The sequence below is a fragment of the Typopeltis vanoorti genome, chromosome 24 (assembly GCF_054136105.1).
Source record: "Typopeltis vanoorti isolate ZY-2024b chromosome 24, IOZ_Tvanoo_1.0, whole genome shotgun sequence".
NCBI classification, from domain to species: domain Eukaryota; kingdom Metazoa; phylum Arthropoda; class Arachnida; order Uropygi; family Thelyphonidae; genus Typopeltis; species Typopeltis vanoorti.
Window position 1 is genome coordinate 33693319 of NC_143572.1, and position 24510 is coordinate 33717828.

At 35.3% G+C, this 24510-nt stretch overlaps 1 protein-coding gene across 3 annotated transcripts in view; it reads right to left on the minus strand.

Moving 5' to 3' along the window:
* Positions 1-24510, minus strand: part of LOC150093092 (fibronectin type-III domain-containing protein 3A-like) — a 557362-nt gene that overhangs the window by 224078 nt on the left and 308774 nt on the right. For all 3 annotated transcript variants that reach the window (XM_090414067.1, XM_090414066.1, XM_090414069.1), the window contains one exon: positions 19976-20100. In XM_090414067.1, coding sequence (XP_090270193.1) covers positions 19976-20100 — 125 coding nt within the window. The remainder of the gene's footprint in view (positions 1-19975; positions 20101-24510) is intronic.

Genomic DNA, 24510 nt, shown 5'->3' on the forward strand with positions numbered 1-24510 from the left:
AGTAAACACTGACGAGTCAATCAAAGTAAATTTTGATGAATGTTTTTATAAAGCTGTGAGCTTCACACCCTGGCAAGACCAAGGAAGAGACTAGTGATGGTGAGCGAGCTGACCAGTGTTTGGAAAGAACCATCTTTAGTGTGAAAGATGATAAAAAGAGGTTATATGTGCCAAACATCCAAAAAAGCAGGCATGACAGGGATTTGAACTCAGCCAATCCAAGCACTCAATGCCAAAATATGATGATTTCATTCGCCTTGCCATTCATCAAAAGATGCATACATTTTTCTTCAGGAATGAGCAGCCCACATTGAACATGCTGATTGCTGAAGTCAACAGTGATCTGATCTGCCACAAATATCAAGAACAATGCTTTATCAGATGATGGAAGATCTCAACTTCAGGTATGTAAAACAGCAATGTGCATCATCTTTCATAGATCGAGAGGATGCAATTGCTTAGCAACATCGATACCTCTGAGCACAGAATATGCACTTTCCTTGTGGTGAGCAGACTGCAATCTTAAAGTGGAACAGAGCATAGATACATTTGCAAAAGCACTGAAAGGAGAATTTGCAAGCCTAATCTCAGAGCATCAGTTCACTGTCACCAGCAAACAGCAGCTTAACCTAGACAAAAACTTAGCCATCTGGGCATCAACATAAGCAGATACAGACTTCCTATTGTTTCTAAACATTGTCATCTCTTAAAAAAATCCTGTGACTAAACACTTAAAATACCCAAGAAGCTAAAGATCAATGGCAAAAAATGAGTACATTGGTGGAATGACAAACTACCAGTCTTAAGAAAATGTGTTAATGCACTCAAACAATTCAATCAAAGAATCTACAACAATCAAAGGCAGAACAGACAACAGAATTATCATAAAGTCAAATACAGCTATTAATCCAAAATTATAAATGTGAAAACTTAATCGTGAAAAAAATTTTGTACTTTGACAAGCACATCGAATCCTTGGAACGGTATATATAAATTAGCAGCAAGCAAAAATATAACAACACTCATATTATTATTATGTGACACCTCCAGGGAGTCCAAGAACTCATCGGGGGAGGGGACACCTACTCTACAACTCTGTCTCCACCAACTACAATGAACTACAACTACATCAACACCATCTACTGCTCATCACCACTAGTATTTCCACAGACAATCACAAACATCCAAGCCCAAAGCAGGATTCAAATCCGCAGCCTTTTAGCTGGAGAGTGGATACGCTAACCACTTGGCCAACCAGGCCAGCATATTATCAATTATTAAAAAAACAGATGGCTCTTATACCAGAAACTTAGCAGAAATCATAGTTATAATGATAAACAGGTTTATTCCTGATGACACCCAATCAACAAATGAAGAAATTCACAAAATATATGAACTTTCAATAGCACCAACAAAAGAATGGGAATAGATACAGGTATTCCTAATGATGATTTATTTACATCTAATGAAATCGAATCAATATTATGATCAATGAATCCAAGAAAACCCCCTGGAGAGAATAGGATAACTAGCAATATGCTCCTAAGAATGCTTCCAGAATTCCCCAAATTTATAACAGTTTATAATTATTATGGAAATGCTCTAAAATTATGCCGATAAATATACATACAGGCCAATTAATCTCATAAATGTCACTGGCAAGGTACTAGAAAAACTTCTGATAAACTGAATAATGCACTTTATCTATTCAAGAGACCTATTAAGCAGTAATCAGTATGTATTTAGACCTTAATCAATCCCTGTAGACACTATTATGGAGATTAAAAAGTTCACTCCAGACAGTTCTAAAGCAAAAAATAAAAATAAAAATAAATAAATAAATAAAAATAATAATAAATAAATAAATAATGACATGCTATTGATCTCACTCGATGTGCAAGGTCCTTTGATACTACATGGTGACTAGCCACAATTACATAATTAGGATATTTCAAATGTACAAAAAACCTACTCTACCTTACAAAAAATTTATTTCACAGACAGAAGAGTAACCATGACAGTGAAACCCACAACTGTAACAAAAGTCAAATGAAGCTGCCTGCAATGGTCTTGATGTGGAGCAGGTTTCTGGAAAAGCCAGCACAACTATATTAAGACTTTCTTTCACCACTGAAACCAAAGTCATAGCTTCTGCTGATGATGTGCTGATAATGATTCAGTGACACTGAATCATTACATAATGCTATGACATAACGGCCAATGAAGTTTTTAAAATTGTGGAGTGGGCATGTGAGAAGAAAGTTACTTTCAATAAAAGTGCTCCACATCTCACGTAAACAATTGAAACAATATATAATGATCTTCCTAATGAGAAAGTCCTAGAGGTAGCCAGTGAGTTAAAATACCTAGAAATAACAATAAACAACAAATTGAACTTCAACAAACACATCTCATATGTTGCCAGGAAAAGCTTATAACTGTAAACCTTCTAGCCAAGTTGGCAAGGATAAAGTGGGGGACTAGGCCAACGAGTGCTAAAAACGATATGTACTGGAGCTATCTACCACTGATATCGTATGCTGCACCTGCCTGGAAAGATGCATTAAATCTAAGAAAAATGAAAAAATGTTAAACAGAGCTCAATGCCTTTATAGCCCTATGAATAATTAAATGACACAGGGCAACATCTTTTGAGGCAGCTTGCATTATTGCTGGTCTAACACCGATCTGCCTGAAGGTGCAAGAGTTCTGACTAACACATGAAGCCACTTCCAAAAGCTATAACGGAAATGCCAACAATGATCCAAACCATTACAAACTTCCACTTCCCTATAGTAAGTGGCCTCATCCATCAAAGAAAGCATATATTAAAGAGAAGGAAAGCACTGAAACTGATGGATAACAGATATACACTGATGGGAGTAAAACAGAAGGAAATGCGAGTTGTTCAGTCATAGTATACAGATAGTTCGTTATAAAAGAATGCTGTTTTAGGCTGTATCCTCTCTGTTCAAATAACTGAGTAGAACTTACTATAATTTACTCACTGACATGTCTCTGGGAATTATAGTTTAGTAGAACGCAGAGGAATAGCTGCTAGTTAAAAAGAGTGGCACTCATAAAAGTACCCATAATCAGCTATAAAAATACTGGCAGAAGAAATAAACCAAAGCTTGTGAGAAGATGAATGGAAAACATCAAAAAACAGATCAACAAAAGAATTCTTGCCAAGTATCAGAAGCAGACTCCAGCTGAAACTGCACACCATCTCTCCAAGTTTAACCATGCTACTAATGGGACATGGAAAATTTAAGGTATTACCTAAACAGATTCCATATTCTGGAATCACCATTTTGCATCTGTTGTCTACACCTTCAACAGAATGTTGATCACTTACTCTATGGCTGTCAGCTGGACTCCATCCATATGTCCCAAATACAACACATCACTTCAGGAGACAAGTGGCCAGTGTCAAAACAGACTTATCCAAAAGCACTACTCAAAATTATTTAATTTTGCCAATAAGATAAATTTCCAATCATTGTAATTTAATATAACTACTCATAATGTTTGGATTATAGCGTAAAATATGTAAATATAAAAATATAAATATATGTAAATATGAATGTTGACACAAAAAATAAATATAAATCTTAATCAGTTATTTAGAAGCTACATGTAATATATGTATTGAATGCAATGGAGCATGTAGGAAATAAATCTACCTCCTGGTAGGGTTACTACTGGGAGGGGAAAAGGCTGCAGAACTTATAGTGCACTACAGCAATATGTGAGCAAGGGTTAAAGAACCCAGTGATAATTTTATTGAAAAACTTAGGAACACAATATCTCATAAGGAGGGCTGTTCCACAGAAAAGAAGCAGAAAGAATGAAAAAACAGGTTCAGTGTGTTCAAGCTGAGGTGTAAAAGGATGATAGGCAGCTGCTTCTCGTGTTTTTACAAGTTTAGTACAATGCAGAGGAATGGCTGCTAGTTGAGAAGAGTGGCAGTCATAAAAGTATACATACAGAAAAGAAATAAGATTTGAAAGAGAGGTATTCTCAATCAGCTAGAATGCTTTACTCTGGAGAGCATCAAAAAATTTTAGAAAGGTTTTGCACCACCTCAAACATAAGAATAGTATCATGAGTTAAGATTTGTTAAGTGGTGGTGAAATTGGATAGCAAAATGGATGAAAAGCATCTTAGGCAGAAATTAATGCCTGAATTTTAATAAATTAAGGAGGCAATCAATGTGATTTCTTTAAGCCAGGAAATGCTAAAGGCAAATGTCATTCTAAGAGAGAGAGAGTTCTGATCCAGTCTAGTAATACGTATATTATAAGGGATATGGAAGATAAATTGAAATAAGTTAGTTTTAATTTTTGTGGGAAAAAAAGTAATAGTAAGTTGTCCTCATTACATTAAAGCATAGCATAGCATGCAAGTTTGCCTTTAAAGCTACTTCTAGAGGCAGTGTTTTTTAAATTGTGGGTGATGATCTGCTAGTGGGTCGTGAAAGCAATTTAGCAGGTCACAACCAGCATTTATTTATTTATTTATTTTTAAAATAAAATAAAACAGAAAATATCAGTTAATCTCATAGGTTTGATAGCTTTAAAACATTCATGTCAGCTCTATCTCATTCTCTGTGTTTTGCTTCAAGCAGGAACTTGATTCACAGTATATTACATCCCATCCACATCAAGCAGGCACATTTTTAAACTATTTTAAATATATAAACAGCATGCTAGTTGGAATGTTTTTGATTATTCATTTGTAAAATTTTATATTGGTGAACTGAATGCAATTCTGATTGTGTGTATGAATATTATATATATATATATATATATATATATATATAATATTCAAGTGTGTATATATATAAATACACACACATTTGCTTTACATAAAACAGTTGGTTTCTGTACCCAACGAATGCAGAAACCAAGTTCTGCATTTGTTGCAGAAACAGATGTATGAATGCAGACTGTAACTGAAATTTTAGAAAGGTTGTCAGTAGAATAATTAGTTACTGTGTTTGGCATTATAATAAAACTTTTGTTTGCCTGTATGCAGCATGTCAATGAGAGTTGTTTTTCATTATGAAGGGTCATTTTCATTCCAGTTATCACCAATTTGCAGTAATCATTACTACATATAATACACAGCCTAAAACAAGTAGCTTTATTTTTCTTCCATGTAGAGAAGTTGGTCTGGGAGAGGATGTTTATCAAAAACATTTTCACTCTGTTCTTCCAAAAGAACAGGTGTAGGGAACAAAAATCTGTTTATCTCCTCCATTTTTTTGTATTCTCTTTTGTCTCCTTTTTGTATTCTCTGCATCCCAACCTTGCCTACCAAATTTCAATATGAATTTATTAAATAGGACTAATTAGAACTATTAGAAATTTGGACTAATTAGAAAGCGAATATATGGATGCCTGGGCAGCATTCATGTTTTCTAAAGTAGTCCGCGCTAGGGTAACTCGTAAATGCTCATGGGTGTATTCCCATAGGCTCTCTGGTCAACTTATTTTTTATGAAACTATCATAGTTTCCAAATTTGGCTTTGAAATTATGCTGGATCTAATATCTACTTGATTTTTATAATTTTGCATCACTGCACTGAAGCCTTTTGGCTCTTTATTTTAGCAAATACTTTTATGCGCTGACTGAGAGTTCACTTACGAAAAATACACCTCTCTGACATTTCAAATTCCTTAGAATTGTAAGAGAGTTTTTGCTCTCTTGAGGTTTCTGCCTGGTCTTTGAAGTGAACCAACCAGTTCGAAACAGCTGTCAGGCCGGTGAAACCTTATCAAAAATGGACTAATTAGAAAGCAAATATATGGACACCCGGGTAGCATTCATGCTTTCTAAATGGTCTATGCTATGGCAACTCGTAAAATGCTGGCAGATGTATTCACGTAAGCTCTCTGGTCAACTTATTTTTATGAAACTTTCATAATTTCTACATTCGGCTTTGAAAAACAATGATGGGTCTAATACGCACTTGATTTTTATAATTATTCTATGTGAATGAAAATGAAATTGTCTATGTTTTATGGCAAGCATATCCACTGAATTAAATAAAATATTTCCTAATTTCTGTTTATATGTATTACATATAGTAAAGGCAAATATTGTTTCGTGAAACTTTTGTTTCAATTTAGTGTACACACACACACATCAATGTACAAGGAGCCTTTGATGCTATGTGGTGGCCAGTCATAATCAATTAATTAAGAGATTTAAAATGTCCAAAAAACTTACTCTATCTTACAAAAAATTATTTTATAGACAGAAGAGCAACCATGATGTTAAAAACCACAGCTGTAATAAAAGAAGTCAAACGAGGCTGCCTGCAAGGCTTCTGCTGTGGACCACACTTCTGGAACATCCAGTACGACTCGCTATTAAGACTTCCTTGCACTACTGAAATAAATGTCCTTACACTGATGATGCATTGATAATGATTCGGGGATGCAACGGCTTACAGTTAGAAGTAACAGCCGACGAAGAACTCTAAAATTGCAGAGTGGGCATGCGAGAAGAAAGTTACCTTCAATAGCACCAAGTCTAAAGTGTTCCACATCTCATATAAAAAATCAAAACAACCTGTAACAGTCTTCCTAAACGGGGAAGTTCTTGAGGTAGCCAGTGAGCTAAAATACCTAGGAGTAACAGTAGGTGAAAAATTTACCTTCAACAAACACATCTCATATGTTGCCGAAAAAAGTTTACAAATTGTAAACCTTCTAGCAAAATTAGCAAGGATTAAGTTGGGATTAGGCCAATGAATGCTGAAAACAATATATATCAGAGCTATACTGCCATTAATGTCTTATGCTGCACATGCCTGGAAACATTCGCAAAAATCAACGAAAAACTGACAAAAGCTAAACAGAGTTCAACGTCTTATAGCATATATATAATTAAAAGATACAGGACAATATCTTTCAAAACAGCTTGTGTTATTGCAGATTTAATACCGATCTGCCTGAAAATACAAGAATTCTCTCTTATGTATGAAGTAACTTCTGGAAGATATAACAAAAATTACAACATTGATCCAAACTGCTACAAACGTCCACTTCACTACAGTAGGTGGCCTCACCCAGCAAAGCTCTGAAAGTAATGAACTTCATATATATACACTGATGGAAGCAAAACCAGAGGGAACGTCTGCTGTTCTTTCACTGCATATAACAAGCAGTCCATTATATAAGAATGCTGCTCTAGACTGCATCCTCTCTGTTCCAACAACCAAGCAGAACAACTTGTTATAGTTCAATCACTTACATATCTCCAGGAATTAGAACTCAACAGCTCTCATCAAAAGATAGCCACAATTTACAGTGATAGTAGAAGCACTATAGATGTAAAAAACCAGAACAACCATATAGCGTTAATAGAACAGACAAGAAATCTAGTTTAAAATCTCAGTGTAGAGGGATGGAAAATCAAGTTCTGTTGGGTAAATGCTATCTCATACTGGGATAGCAGGAAAAGAGAGAGCGGATCACCTGGCTAAAGAAGCGGTTAGAAACAAAAGTACTCGAAATCTGCTATAAAAACACTCGCAGAAGAAAGAAGCCTAGACTTGTGGAAAGAAGAATGGAAAACATCAAAAAATGGCTCAACAACAAAAGAATTCTTGCCAAGCATAACAAACAGACTCTGGCTGAAAACACATGCAATTTTTCCAGGTTTAACCAAGCTTCTAACAGGACATGGAAAACTAAGACACTAATCCTGGAATCACCATCATGTATTTGTAGTTCACACCTTCAAAAGACTGTTGAAGAATCTTTCTACATCCTTTATGACTGTCAGCTACTGGAATCCACCTGGATGCCACTAATACAACATGTCATCACTTCCGGAGACAAGTGGCCAGAGACTTATCGAAAAGTGTTACTCAGAATTAATTAAAATTTGCCAATAAGATCAACTTCCAGTCATTGTAATGTAACATAAATGACTGATATTGTATGAATTATATAGTGTAAATATATGTATATATAAAAATATAAATATGGATGTAAAGGTCAGAATATGTACATATAAATGTAAAAACATAAATGTGAATACTGATACAAAATTGGAAATATAAATGTTAATCAGTACTTGGAAGCTACATGTAATAGAGCATGTAGGAATAAATTACCTCCTGGTAGGGTTACTATTGGGAGGAACAAACGAACGCCCGCACACACACATGCAGCATGTGTGTGGGTACTGCATTGAGTTTGAAAAGTTTGGAAAACACTTCTAGATGATACTGAACATTGGAATGTTTGAGGTACTACAAAGCAATAGGAGGAATGAAATAATATCATATGAATAGATAAGGTAATGGATCAGTGAAAGGAAGTTACATACAGGAGAAAAAAAAAGGGTAGGCGACAGAACAGAGCATACTGGAGTACTCCTTCAATGGTGGGAAAGCACAAAAAATATAAATATTCATCATCATGTACGATTACAAAAAAATGGAGGCACCAAATGATGACAATTTCTGTACAGGCCTCACTGCCAGATATGATCCAATGCCCTAGAAATGTCGGGAACAACAGCGCAGGTTTCTCCAAACCTTTCCATTTCATTATTATTTAAAAGGACTGAAAACAATAGGTCAATAGTTTGATGGTAAAGATTTAGTTTCTTCCTTTTTTTTTTTTTTCTTTCTTTCTTAAGGACTGGGGTTGAACATGGGCTCACTTCGTTGTATTGGAGTAGCTGCTGGAATAGTTCCTGAATTATGGAAGAATGCAGAAACAATACAGGGCAGGTGTTAGTACTGAAGCACAACTTTTGAGTGTAATCAGAGAAAGATACCAGAAGACATCAGGATGTGAGTAGTTCTTGGGGATATTTAAGATTCTTCTGATGTCTTTCTCCTGTGGTCTTCTACAAGAAATATCACAGGAGAAAGATATCAGAAGATTATTATTATTATCTGATTTTCATTTAGTCAAAGGACTGAATATGTGTGTGTTTGGGGGGTAAGGGGTCTATACTTTCTCAAGCCAAAAGTTCAAGCCCTGCTTTGAACCCATTCACTTTTTTCACATCACCAAACTTTCAGGCAATGCATTCCACTCACCAATCACTCTCCACTCAAAGAACATGTTTCTCACTACCCCTGCTCACACTCTCTTATACAGCTTCCATGGATGGCCTCTAGCTCTACCCTTGCCTCCCTCTCTACTCTATGAAATATCTTCTTCGCATTAATCTGTTAACAACTCCTCACCAACTTATATGTTTCAATCATATCCCATCTTCATCTTCTATTCAGAAGACCCTGTAAGTTGCATTCTGTCAATCTCTCTTCATATTTGACATTCCATAGACCTGACACCAACTTAGTAAAACCTTCTCTAATACAGCCTCATCGCCCTGAAAAAACCAAGTGACCAAATCTTACATAGCAGTCCATATATAGCCTGATTAAAGCCTTGTATTGGGGAACAATAACCTCTTTGCTTCTGCATGTCATTGTTCTCCTCATCATTGCCATAATCCATTGGGATGTTCTTACAATTTTAGCAATGTGATCCCTAAACCTCAGTCTCTGTCCACCATCACTTCTAGATCTCTCATCTCCTCCACCTCCTTCAAAATTTCTCCATGTACATACTCTGCATCCCAACCTTGCCTGCCAAATTTCAAGACCTTGCACTTTGCAACATTAAAACGATAGCTCCGATCATTTGCCACTCACATAGTGTATTCAGATCCTCCTGTCCACAAACATCTGCTCCACTTTTCATGGGGTTCCTACAGTCCTTCCCAACTTTGCATCATCACCGAACAGCTGAACATCTCCAGTTTAGCCAGTCCCAAAGTCATAAACGCACAAGTTAAACACTAATGGTCCCAAAACAGATCCCTATGGTACTACACCAGTATTTTTCTCTTTAAGCCTTTCTCTTTTGGGATACTACTCCTTCATATACAACCTGCTGATACCTATTCAACAGCCAATCAGCTATCCAACTTACTAGTCTGTTATCTAATCTCATCTGTTTTAGATAAGTTACCAGCTAGTCATGTGGCAGCCTATCAAAGGTCTTTGAAAAATTCAAGTGAAAAATTAAAGCAAAATAAACCACCGTACATGCATCTCCTTTATCGAGTGAGTTGTTCACCTTTTGTAATACGTAAGCAGACTGCTAAAACACGACCTTCCTCTAGCAAACCTATTCTGACAATCATAAAGAATACCACTGAAAAAGAGAGCCAAAAGGCTTCACTTCGTCAATGCAAAATTATTCAAATTAAGTGGACATTGAATCCAACATTATTTCATAGCCGAATATAGAAACTACAAGAGTTTCATGCCGAATATAGAGACTATAAAGGTTTCGGCGGATACAAGCGTACGCCAACCTTCATGACGGGCAACTCGTAGTAAAGGTGGAGCAAGCTCCAATCACTGTTCATAGTATTTTCCCATAATGTAAAACCCATATCCTAGGAGATGTATGATGCTATACATTATGGGGAGAGGTCATTAACGAGACTGGTATCTATCTTTTTTGAAGTCTCGTCAGTGGGAGCTAGACCAAGAATACTTGGATGAAGTGATACAGAACTTGTGCTTTACGATACGACTTGCTAAAAAAGGTGTCACATTACAAAAGGCACCAAAAATTACTGACAAAGAGAGCCAAAAGGTTTCACTTCAGCAATGTAAAATTATTCAAATTAAGTGGATATTGAATCCAAACATTATTTCATAGCCGAATATAGAAACTACAAGAGTTTCATGCCAAATATAGACTATAAAAGTTTCGACAGATACAAGTGTATACTAACCTTTCATGACGGGCAACTCGTAGTAAAGGTGGAGCAAGCTCCAATCACTATCCTTAGTATTTTCGCATAATGTAAAACGCATCTTCTAGCACAATGGTGTTCAACCTTTTTTACTACGCGAGCTACTTTTCTATAAAAAGTTATTTGGCAATTTACTCTTTTATATATAAGTTATTCGGCGATCAACTCTCTTATACAGATCATGTTCCCCCAAACTGATATCTGATTACTATTATTATTACGGGCAACTCCAAGGAGTCATTAGACTCATCAAGGGAGGCCCCAAATCATATTCATCACAACTATTTGACATTCATACAGTATCTATCATAACTCGCCTTAAACTCATTCACTATCACAGCATCCACCACAGACTCTGGGAGCGCATTCCACTCATTCACCACTCTAAAAGTAAAGAACCCAGCTTTAACACCTTTACTAACCACACTTTTTCCCAGTTTCCATGGATGTCCCCTAGTCCTCTCACAACCAGCCCTGTTCTCAAAAATATCTTCTGAATTAATTTTATAGAAACCCTTCAGTAATTTGAATGTCTCAATCATATCTCCCCTCCTCCGCCTATCAACCAATTTTTGCAACCCACAAATCTTCAACCTGTTCTCATAAGGTTCATTCCACAGACCTGCTATCGTCTTGGTCACTCGCCTATGGATCCTCTTCACCTCCTCCCCATCAAGAAGAAACCTAGGTGACCAAATCTGGGCACAGTAGTCGAGATGGGGTTTTATCAAGGCTCAATACAGAGGAACAATAATCTGCTTGTCAACGTATTCTTCAGCAATCAAGTGATTTGATGAGCTGATTTGGCCACTTTTGCAATGTGCCCCCTAAACTTCAACTCCTTATCCACCAACACTCCTAAATCTCGTGCCTCATCAATTTCCTGGAGTACAGTTCCACCAATGTAGTAAACTGCTGCTAATCTTTCCACCCCAAAATGTATAATCTTACATTTTGCCACATTAAATTGACATCCATTCTCCTTAGCCCAAACCTCCAATCTATCTAAATCATCTTGCAAAATTTTAACGTCATCTGCATTCACTATTGCCCTACCCAACTTTGCATCATCCGCAAACAAATGAACTGTTCCTCTCAGATCCTTTCCTATATCATTAATGAACAAATTAAACAGCAGTGGTCCAAGAACAGATCCTTGTGGCACACCACTAGTCACAGGCTGTCTTGTGGACTCTACTCCTGAATAAAACACTCTCTGATATCTCTCCGTCAACCACCCTCCTATCCATCTCACCAACCCTATACCATCCCCATATGCTGCAATTTACTGATTAGAATTCCATGTGGTATCCTGTCAAAGGCCTTTGCAAGATCCAGTAGAATCACTGTAAACCCATTACCCTTATCCAGTTCAGCAGTCACTATGTTATAATACGTGAGCAAGTTACTGAGACATGACCTACCCTTCACAAAACCATGCTGTCCCTGATACAGTATCCCATTTTCTTCTATCCAATCTTGTATTTTCCTCTTGACTATTTTCTCCGAGACCTTGATAATGATTCCTGTTATGCTGATTGGCTGGTAATTTTCAACAGCACCCTTGGAACCACCATTATGCAACAGAACTATTTTCCCCTCTTTCTACCCCCTTGGGACTGACCCAGACCCGAGGTTCAAATTAAACAAAATGGTCAAGGGCACTGACAATTCTTTAGCCGCTTCACGTACAACACGAGCTGGTATACCATGCAATCCCACAGATTACGCACAAATAAACAACTAAAAAAAAAATACACAACTAAAAACTTTATTTGTGTATTTAAAAATTTATTTATCACTTTTAATTATTTGAATACAACAAAAACAACAACAAATATATTGGAATAAAATATTTATTTCTCTATTTTGGATAACCAAAGTTAGAAAAAACAACAGATTGATTACAAACTCACAAGTTACAGGAAATGCTGGTTGATTAAAAAAAAAAAAAAAGTTAATATGAAATTCGACATTGTTTGGACCTCGCAATATTTTCATAGTCAAGAAGTTGATATGAAGAAGTGGCCAATCACAGACAATTATCCAAATGATCATTTGTAATTTGGTTTCTTAATTGATTTTTTAGGACAGTCATATTTGAAAAAGCGGATTCTGACAAGTATGTCAATCTGAAACACGACAGAATTTTTTGCACAATAGCAGTTAATACTGGGAATTTTTGATGTGCATACTTCCAAATGACTTCATTGTTTATTGATTTTAAATGTAAACTATTCTGAATGTTTATTATCTCAAGTTCTATTTCAGCTTGGTTTATATCAAACAGCCCACTAATTTTATTTGAAATTTCTGTGATGTTCAAGTTTTCTTGAAATGGATTACTGATAAAATATACAATCATTTCAGTTTTATTAAAATCTTTAAATCTTGAATTTATTTCTTCCTCAACTAATTCTATTTCATGAATAAATTCTTTTAATTCATAGCAAAGCATTTCTTGATTTTGTTCAAAAATTTTTAATAAATATGGGAGATGTATAAATTCGCAGTCATTTATATTTTTCTTTAATAAAAGTAAATATTACTGGAAAGTTTTTATTGAACTTAACATGTCAATTAAATTTTTATCTCTACCTTGTAACGCTAAATTTAAATTGCTTAATTTCGTATACAGAAATCTACTAAAAATGATAAGTATAACAACCATCTTTTATCACTCAATTGTGGATAAATATCTCCTTTTTCATCAAGAAAATTTTTTATATCGTTAATTAATAGAAGAAATCTTTCTAAAAATTGACTTCTGCTGAGCCAGCGGACATTATTGTACAACAGAAGTTCCCTATCATCATCTGCCTGTAATTTAAATAACTGCCATTGCAGGGCTTTTCCTCGAACAGAATTTACAATTTTAATTGTAATATCCAAAACATCTTTTGTGTTTAATCTTTTACTACACAGAACTTGTTGGTGAATAATACAGTGGTACGTTAAAAAATCTGGATATTTGTCATCGTTTTTACATAATGAAATGAAGCCTGATTTATTACCTATCATTGCAGGAGCACCAGCAGTAGTAATAGACACAAGTTTAAAAAGCGGAAGTTTGTGTTGTTTCACAAATTCATCAAATGCTGAAAAAATGTCTTCTCCCCTAGTCCTTCCCAATAATGGTATAATTTTCAAAAGTTCTTTACTTGAATAATCTTGAAATACCATGCAAATAAATACCATTAACTGAGCAATATCAGTTTAGTCGTTTGATTCATCAAATTGTAATGAAAAACGCAACACACTGGTGAATGTTTGACATAAACTTGGCCTGGAAACTTTTCTCCGGCAATTGGAACTCTTTCTTTTGGCAATTTGAAACCTTGTCTGCAGCCTAGAAGTAGTCTCTCTCTAGCGATGTCTTGAACCGAGAGGCTCCTTTCTGGAAGTGGGAAACTCCTCTCTCAAGCAACATGGATCCGGGAATTCTCTCTGATGGTGACTCTGGACCACGCGGCCTCCTCTCTGACAGCAATTCTGGAACCGGGACCCCTTCTACTTGCATCAGTCTCTTTTTATTAGGCCTCCTCTGAGACCTCACATGAAGTTTGCCAACCCCCAAAGAATCGTTATGAGTCTTTCTTCTTAAGTTTCAAGTTCGGCACGCCTTTTGTTCTCCTCCGCTTTCTTTTGATTGCAAGTTGCCAGCCATCGGAAAGTTGTTTGAACTCTTTCTGACTGACTTCGGAGATGTTTACACTTAGAGCCTGCAAGCTTTTCTCATACAAGTTTCAATAACAATCTTTCTAATGCCACCATGTATAGCTTCGGCGACAAAAACATTGCCTTTGTGTTTTTAACACACTAACATATTCTTATTAAAGCAGTATATACAGTTAGCTTCAAAAGAGTTATTTACAAAAACATCTAATACAAACTATACCGAAACAAACAAAGTTTATTTTTTTACAATATTCACATAGGACTTGACCTAAGTAAAAAAATCGATGTAATGTGCTTGGGAATATTTAATATTTAAGCTACAATCGAGTTTTTACACTTTGCTTATAATCGTATTCACTCAGCTCGTTGTTTGACTTCCACTGATCGAAATTAATTCATTTACCCAGACTTATAAGAAAATTACTGATTTGACAATTTTAACGAAAAATAAATAAACAATAGCAATACACTTAAAGCGAATTAAATATAATACAAAATAATGATAAATAAAATATTATGTTTTCAGTTTTAATTAAATTTGTAAGTAAGGAGGAATACACAAGAGATCGACCGGTCGATTGCAAATCGACGGGTTGAACACCCCTGTCCCAGGAGATGTATGATGTTATGCATTATGGGCAGAGGTTACTACCTAGACTGGTCTCGACCTTTTTTGAGGTCTCATCAATGGGAGTTAGACCAAGAATACTCGGGATGAAGTGATACAGAACTTGTGATTTACGATATGAGTTGCTAAAAAAAGGTGTCACATTATAAAAGGTACCAAAAATTACTGAAAAAGAGAGCCAAAAGGCTTCATTTCAGCAATGCAAAATTATTCAAATTAAGTGGATATTGAATCCAACATTATTTCATAGGCGAATATAGGCACCTTTTTTAGCAACTCGTATCGTAAAGTACAAGTTCTGCATCACTTCATCCTGAGTCTTCTTGGTCTTTTGAGGTCTCCCACTGACGAGACCTCAAAAAAGGTCGAAACCGGTCTGGGTAGTGACCTCCAACCATAATATATAACATCATACATCTCCTAGGAAATGCATTTTACATTATGGGAAAATACTAAGGACATGGGAATATTGTAAGTGATTGGATCTTGCTCCACCTTTACTACAAGTTGCCTGTCATGAAAGGTTGGTGTATGCTTGTATCTGCCGAAACTTTTCTAGTCTATATTCAGCATGAAACTCTTATAGTTTCTCTGAAACTCTTGTAGTTTCTCTGAAACTCTTGTAGTTTCTATATTCGGCTATGAAATAATGTTGAATTCAATATCCACTTAATTTGAATAATTTTGCATTGCCGAAGTGAAGCCTTTTGGCTCTCTTTCTCAGTAATTATTGGTACATTTTATAACGTGACATCTTTTTTAGCAACTCGTATCGTAAAGTACAAGTTCTGTATAACTTCATCCTGAGTATTCTTGGTCTAGCTCTCACTGACGAGACCTCAAAAAAGGTCGAAACCGGTCTGGGTAGTGACCCCCCCCCCCCCCATAATGTATAACATCAGACATCTCCTAGGAGATGCGTTTTACATTATGGGAAAATACTAAGGACAGTGATTGGAGCTTGCTCCACCTTTACTACGAGTTGCCCGTCATGAAAGATTGGCGTATGCTTGTATCTGCCGAAACTTTTATAGTCTCTATATTCAGCATGAAACTCTTGTAGTTTCTATATTTGGCTATGAATAATGTTGGATTCAATATCCACTTAATTTGAATAATAAAGAATACTGCTATTATCAATCCACTTCTGAATCTTAGTCTTCACCAACTTCTCTAATACTTGAACAAAAACCCTAGATACACAGATTGGCCTTTAATTTGTAACCTTAGTCATATCCCCCCCTCCTTCCTTTGTGAAGTGGAATCATTTTTCCTATCTTTCATTCATTTGGGAATCACCCCATTGCAAGACTCATGTTAAATAGTTGTGTCATTAAGTCCATAGGACATTCCCTCAAGACATATGGCAATGTACTGTCAAATCCTACTACCTTATTAACATCTACCTTATTATCAAGTTTACTTAATTCCTCATATGCACTTTCTGGAATGGGAAAAGGTAATCTGCCTTTGTTGTTTATGTGGGAAATGGAGAAGAAAAATGAAGCGAGGATGTAATCATTACAAGTAGGTTTGTTATAGCAGCACAATGAGAAAGAAGTATAAGTACAAATAACAAAGTGTGTCTGATGGCCTTTGCAAAACACAGCAATTATTCAATTGTTGAATGCATTGCTGCAGGTCGAGAATGAGACTGGAGTTCATGTCTCAAAACCATTTTCAGTATGCTAAATTTTTCTTTTAGACTATTTTGGTGCTCGTCAATAAACATTGGTTTTTACAATTCTTATTATGACTGGAGAACAAAAAAATTTCATTCCAGAGAAGTTAATTTTAGAATACTTAAGAGTAAGTGGAAAGTCTCTGGGAAGGATTTTGGTTTAAGATGACAGATGATCTGTACAACATATCTGGAGGGTGAATGTGTTAAGAAAAGATCTCTCTATTTCAGAGGTGAATAGAGAGAACAAATTTTAGAAAGAAAGTTAACAGATGGAAGTTTTGATCATTGCTTACAGCAAATGCTTCTATTTCTCTTCCAGCTTGGCTGCTAGCATTGAAAAAAAGCAAGGCATTTTGAGTTTAGTTTTGAAAAATAATGTTACCTAGGAAGTCAACTTCACTGTGTATGTAGATGAACTGCAGATACTCAATTTACCTCTGCCAAGGAATCCACCAGACTTTGCCTGGTGGATTCCTTGTATAGTTGTATGCAGGACAGGCAAACCACTATATAAGGAATCTGTCTGATGTTGCACGCTCTCTGAGATATTTGCAGACATGCTGCACACAAACAGAGGACAACTTAGTCTCACCTCAAGTTCTTTACAATGACTCAACCATGCAAAATCAATTTTTCCAAAAAAATACATCCACTTATAGATAGCTAAACCCCAATATTATTTCTAATATAATCCTAAAAGGGGGAAAAAAGGAAGGAAGGGAGGGAGGGAGAAAGGGAAAGGATTAAAATGGATACAGCAATAAAAAGATTCTGCAATTTTCTGAAATCTATAATTAAAATATGAACATGTTGATTATATTGCCCATTTTTTTCTAATTTTTGTCTTAGTGTACAAATCTGATCTAACAGTGGGTCTGTTTCTTTGGAATTCTGCTTGATATTCACTTATATTTTCTTCAGCATATAAGTAAGATTCCTTTTAGTATAATATTAGATAAAATTTTGTAGCCTACAGACAGGAGTGATATCCCTCTGTAATCGTCACATTCAGTTTTGTTTCCTTTTTTTTTTTATGTTGATCCTACCCATGAAAGGTTATTTGCAAAGCTATAGTATATTTTGTACTATGAGTGAAATAGGGATTTTTTTTTTCTATTTTTATCAATTTTCTATTTTTTAAAATTTATTTTTTTTTACAAGTCTGGAACCCTACTGCAGAGAAAACACCTGGAACAATTTCAAGCCACTTTAGACCTCCAATAATCAGGGCAGTGGTTTCACACTGGGAGATGAAATTCATCTCCCACCTAAAGACTATAAAAAACATCCATACCTCATGGCAGGATTAAAACTGGCAGCCTGTTTGTTGGAGAGCAGGTACACTAACTACTCGACCAACCAGGCTGACATTTTGGTATAATTAGTGATTCTTTTCATTCTGAGTATCTCTTTATTTTACCATATTATATTAACCGATTCATGTGTTTGTATAATTAATTATTCACGCCTACTATATTTGATGAGTCAGGAAACTATTCAATCAATATCTGTGCTTCTTTATATTTTCTTCTATTTCAGCCAGTAAGTAAATATTTCTGGGTGATAGGTATGAAAAGTTTCGAGTTCTAAAGTCTGTTTAAGAGAAAAATTTTTCTTTAACTGAAAATTTGGAAAATAAGGAAGTGGATAACCACTTGCAAGAAAGAGCAATTTAAAGGCATTCTTTGAATCATGATATAATAAACGTACAAACTAGACAGCATGACTATGGATAACTTACATGCAGAGTGCATGTGCCTATATTTAAAAATATGAAAACAAAGTTGTAATTTAAAAAGAATTTAAGAAAAAAATCTATAGGAAATTTTTGCATTTAGCCAAAATCCAACAATAACTTCAACTTAAGTTACAGCATCATGCTTAATTAGAAAATTTCAGATATGTAGATGATATAATGAGCTTGAGCGACTGGAGAAACGATTGCTGTGTTACGGAAGGACAGTGAATGAAAGAAAGAGTGAATGGGAAAAGAATAAAAATGATACAAAAAACTGGGAGAAAAAGAGATAAGTATTGTATGGGGGGGGGGGGGAATTCGATGATAAGAGGTATACTTAATGGGAAAGTTATGAAAGCATATTTCCCAGGTGGAAAGAAAAAGGATGTTATTGAAGCTGTAAGTTTGCAGAAGAAAGAAAGAAGTAAATGAGTTACTTGCTTTGGCAGACACAAATGATTTGAAAGGTGAAAAACATGCAACAAGAGAGGATATGAAAGAGCTGTTGGAAGGAGCAAAAATGAAGAGTAAGAAATTAAATATTGTGAGCCTGCTGCCTTGGTATGACAGGACAGAACTGAGAAGAAGGGCCATGATTGCCAATGGAAAGATTGTGCAGAAGTATATAGATGTGCAGTTTATAATGTGTAGAGTTAATTTAATCTTTGACGTTAATCTTGTCATCCCTTTGGGATGATAAGATTACACACTTCGCATCATATTGATGGTACTAGTTTACATGAAATTGATGAGGCTAGGGATCTGGGTTGATGGTGGGTAGATATTTGAAATTCAGAGGACATACTACAAGTGTTGGCAAAATACCTCAAAAGTATTACTTGAATTATTTGAATGCTGAAGAACACATTGACAAGTAAAGATAGAGAGCTTATTATCCCTCTTTATAAGGTTGTGATTCGGCCACATGTTGACTGTGCACAGATTTGGTCACCTGCATTTCTTGAGAATTGGAAGGTGGCAGAGAGGATTCAGAAATGACTGACCAAGCTGGTGACAGAACTGTGGAATGTTCCCTATGAGGATAGATTGAGGGTGTGGGTTGCTGAGTTTAGCTGACAGGTAGGGGCGAGGGGATACGATAAATCTTATATTGACACAGAATAAATTTTTCAATACATGGGGGAGTAGGAGGAAAACAAGGGGCCACACTTGGAAGTTGTCTAAGAGTGTGTTTAGTAAGAATGTGCAGACCAGATTCTTTACATGGAGTGGTGAATGAGTGGTTGTGAGCACCCCCAATAGTGAATAGATTTAAGGAGATGTATGATAGGTATTTTGTTAATTGATAGAATGGGCCTCTCACGATGAGTCTTTTGACTGCACGTAGAACCCACATAAATAATAATATTAATAATACTGAGAAAAACTCATTATCATTGAACAAACTATATCACAAGTAAACATATTTAGATACCTCTTGCCATTATCATTAACTGCAGCTAAACGAAATTTATAGCATGTGGAGGCATTTAGCTTGGTGACTTTGAACTGCCTTTGCAATCCATTGAATACTTCTACAAAATATTCTTCTTCTAAACCCTGTAAGATTAAAATAATATAAATATATCTATAACACAATTTTAGACTAAACTAAGCTGCATGCTTCTACATTTAGAATAATTATAAATAACACTAAACTTATATCATTGAAAAATTCTGTTAAAAAGCACATCACAAAAACAAAATACAATTCAAACCAACTAATTACAGAAATACTAATTCAAAGCCAAATGTAAAAATGGTCAACTTTCTGGTCAACTTATGAAACTTTCATAAGTTGACCAAAAAGCTTGAAGGAATACATTCCTCTGCATACCCGAGTTGCCTTAGTGTGGACTACTTAAAAGACATAGGTGCTGCCCAAAGCATCTATATATTCATCTTTTTTGCATCGCCAACCTGAAGTCTTTTGGCTCTTTATTTTAGTAACAAGCTATACAAAGTTCATATAAAGATACAAACATGCAGTTACAATTAGGTGATAAATTAACAGAAGAGACTGAAATAAATCAAGGCATCAGACAGGGATGTAGCTTATCTCCAACTCTGTTCAATATATACATTGATCAGATTATTAAAATAAGGAAAACAATTATCCAGTTAACCAGAACTGTTATCAATACAATGCTGTATGCAGATAATCAGATTATATTACAAGACAATGAAGATGACCTTTAAAAATCAGTTTATGAATTAAACAAAATAAGCCGACAATACAATTTTAAAAATTTCACAAAAGAAAACAAGTCATGGCATTTAAAGGTTGAGATCATGTTAGAGCAAAAATAGTCACAGAAAACAAAGTAATAGAACAGATGACACAGTTTAATTATTTAGACTGCATAATAACATATCTAAAAGACAAAGATATAAATGAAAAAACAAGAAGAGAAAGTCAACTAAAATTTTATAAAGTAATGTCCACTCCCTCAAATATATATGGTTCAGAAACATGAATTGTTAAAAAGAAAGATGAAAGTAAAATACAGAGATGAGATTTTTAAGAGCAATTAAAGGATACACAAAATTGGACCATATAAGAAATGAAGACATCAGAGAAGAATTAGATATTTACAACATAGATATACATTGACTTAAATATATTCGGTTTCTGCACTCACCATACTTTCGGGCAATGCATTCCAATCAACCACCACTCTTCATGGAAGAAACTTGCTCCTCACCCTCCTTATACAGTGCCCAGAGATGACCTCTTGCTCTCCTCCTATCCACTAGTTTCAGCAAATTGCATTTTGCTGTTTTCATATTGAACATTGCAGAGATAGGAAATCACCTTAATCAATTGTCTGTTTCCAATATTTCATCTTTCTGAAAATTTGAAAACTAGGTGACCAAATCTGTGCAGTGCAGTAATCCATATGTGGACTGATCAAAGCTTTATACAATGGAACAATAACATCCTTAGTTTTACAGGTGAGTGCATCCATGTCATTCACATGATCTGTTGTTCTCACTGTTTTAGTAATATGTCCCCCAAATTTTAGTCCTCATCCACAATCACTCCCAGATCTCACATTTCACTCTCATTTACTCTACCTCCTCCAAGATATTTCCACCAATTGTGCACTTTACATCCCATCTTTGCTTCCCAAATTTCAAAACTTTACACTTTGCAATGGTGAACTCACAAATCCCCATTCTGTGCCCATTCAGCCACTGCATTCAAGTCTGTTTGCAAAGACATGGCATCCACTGTCTCCTCATTGTTCTTCCCACCTTTGCATCATCTGCAAACAACTGCATATCACCATTCAAGACCTCTCCCAATATTATTAACATACAAGTTGAACAGCAAAACAGTCTTGGTTGTTCCAGCTCTTATTTCAGATATATAAGTTAAAAAGTGGTCTTTTTATACTTTTATATATATATATATATATATATATATGTTTTAGTTTCAGTACTTAAATTCTTATGTTCCATCTTTTTTCTATTTAAAGATCTTTAAATCTCATTTGGTTTAAGCAAACAATATTTTGATTTCTGGACATCTGAACAGAAAAGATGGATGTTTCTGTTCCTTTTCAGTTAACCTAGATTACTAAGTATTTAAAATTCATCACCTCCTCGCTTCCCGTTTCTTGTCCCCCTATTTCCACATTTATATTTTTGGTATATCTGTTCAAAATAAAATCCTTCTCTTTATACATTATGTTTGGTATCTGTTAACATTTGCAGAACGGATGTGCTATCTATTACAAATTTTTATTATCACTTCTTATTTCATTTAACTTCTCATCTTTTATTGTATTATCATATCAAAACCTATTAGCATACAAAGCAGTATTACATGGACTTCAATTACCCTAATTCCTTTCCCCATTTCAGTTTTTGTTTCATTATTGCAGTACCTCATTACACTTTTCATCTGTGTAAATATCTGTGATAAGCCTAACTATCTATCTGTGTTTATCGTTTCACTATTATATTTATAATATCTTGCAATTTTATACTAGGAAATGTTTTGCATACATCTATAAAACACATAGCAGAATATTATATTGTTATCTCTGTACTACTGCAAATATCGTGTCTGTGCATGGTAGTACAGATCTAATACCTTGTTGTTGATCAATGATTCATCTAAGATTTCTTTATAATTAACAATATAAGTTTTGTACAGGTTGTCAAAGTTTACAGAGATTAATCTCTATAAATATTTGGATATGCTGCACTTCTTTTTTTAAACAATTGGCACTGTTGTATTTTAGAAAACACTTTTTAAATAGGTTAGTTAACCAAAGTATTGTTTTAAAACTCTGCCTTTTACAGGTCTACAAAACTTATATAGATTTTGTTATAATCCCACGATTTTTCAACTATTTGTCGTAAAGTGAAAATCTGATCCTGACAGCCTCTATTTGGCCTGAATCCAGCTTGTTCTTTACGAAGCTTCCCTTTCACAATCCTTCTCAACCGTTTCTCAAGTATACTTGAATAAATCTTACTAGGAACACTCAAGTAAGGAAATACCTCTGAATAATTCTCATATTCAGTTTTATTTCCATTTTTATATATAGGTACTATGAGAGCTCTACTCCAATTATCTGGATTTCATCCCTCTGTCTAAGGCCTTCTGAACTATGCAATGCAGCCACTGCAAAACATTTATACCTCCATATTTGACCATTTCTCGTTGAATATCATCTACTCCTGCTGCCTTTCCGCATTTCAGACTTCTGATGGCATTTTCTATTTCAAGCATGTATGTGTATTCCTGATTGCCTGCCTGTTCAGTGCTTTTTACCACTGTGCTGTCACTGCTTGTTTTTTCATTTAGCAGTTTGTTGAAGTAATTAATCCATACTTCAAGGATATCTTTTCTCCAGTTTTCATGTCACCTCTATCATCTAATTTATTTTACAGCACTCTTTCCTCCATTTCTGAGCTTTTTATTTTAACAGTCTCAAAAACATTGCCACATTCCTGATATTTATTTTCCATGTTCTTACCATGACTTTTGTTTAACTAGTTTTACATAGTGTTTAGCTTTCTTACATTTGTCTCTGTGTTCTCTGAGAGCACAAGCTGACTTATTTGCCAGAAATGTTTGATCTGCTTTTTTCTTTTCCTTCACTGTCTCTTTAACTTCTTGTGTCCACCATGGAGTTCTGATTTTTCTATCCTTGCAGACAACCTCATCACATGCCTCTCTGATTGAATCAATCAGTGTTTTTCTTCAGGGCTTGCCACTGAATCTCCAAGGTTTGGTTCCTGTTTTCAAACTCTTTCAATTTTTCTTGAATAATGTTGGTGTATTTCAGTCTACAGTTCACATCTGAGAGCTGCTCAACTTTTATTCACTTTCAAATTTTCTTACATGTTCTTTTCAGTATGAAATTCAATTTTATCCTGTGCAAGACTAAATGTTGATCACTTCCAATTTCAAATCCTCTGTACACTCTAGTTACTGCCATCCAACTACTGCCTATCTCTCTCTCTCTTACCTCATTCCTGTCTAAAGTAATAGAAAAAAATCATCAATTCCCAACTCATACTACCTTGAAGGCACCCACCTAATAAACAACTGACAGTATGGATTCCGTCGATGCCGATCAACAGGAGATCTGCTCACATGTCACTCATCTCTGGACAAATGCCATGGAGAAGTTTGGCAAATCTCACATGGCTGCCCTTGATATCTACAAAGCTTTTGACTAGCCCTGACACAAAGGCTTAGCAAACTCCCATCATTTGGACTGTCTCAGGACTTCTGAAGTTCGATTGCAAGCTTTCTGTCTGGATGCATATTGTGTGATGGTGGATGGTTCCTTATCTTCTCAACATTCAACTAATGCTGAGGTTCCACAAGGTTCTGTCCTCCCACCAACCCTCTTCCTGCTATATATCAATGACTTACTTCAGTTGACCTCCAACCCAATACACAGTTTTGCAGACAACAGCACATTGCACTCCTCCCTTTCATTT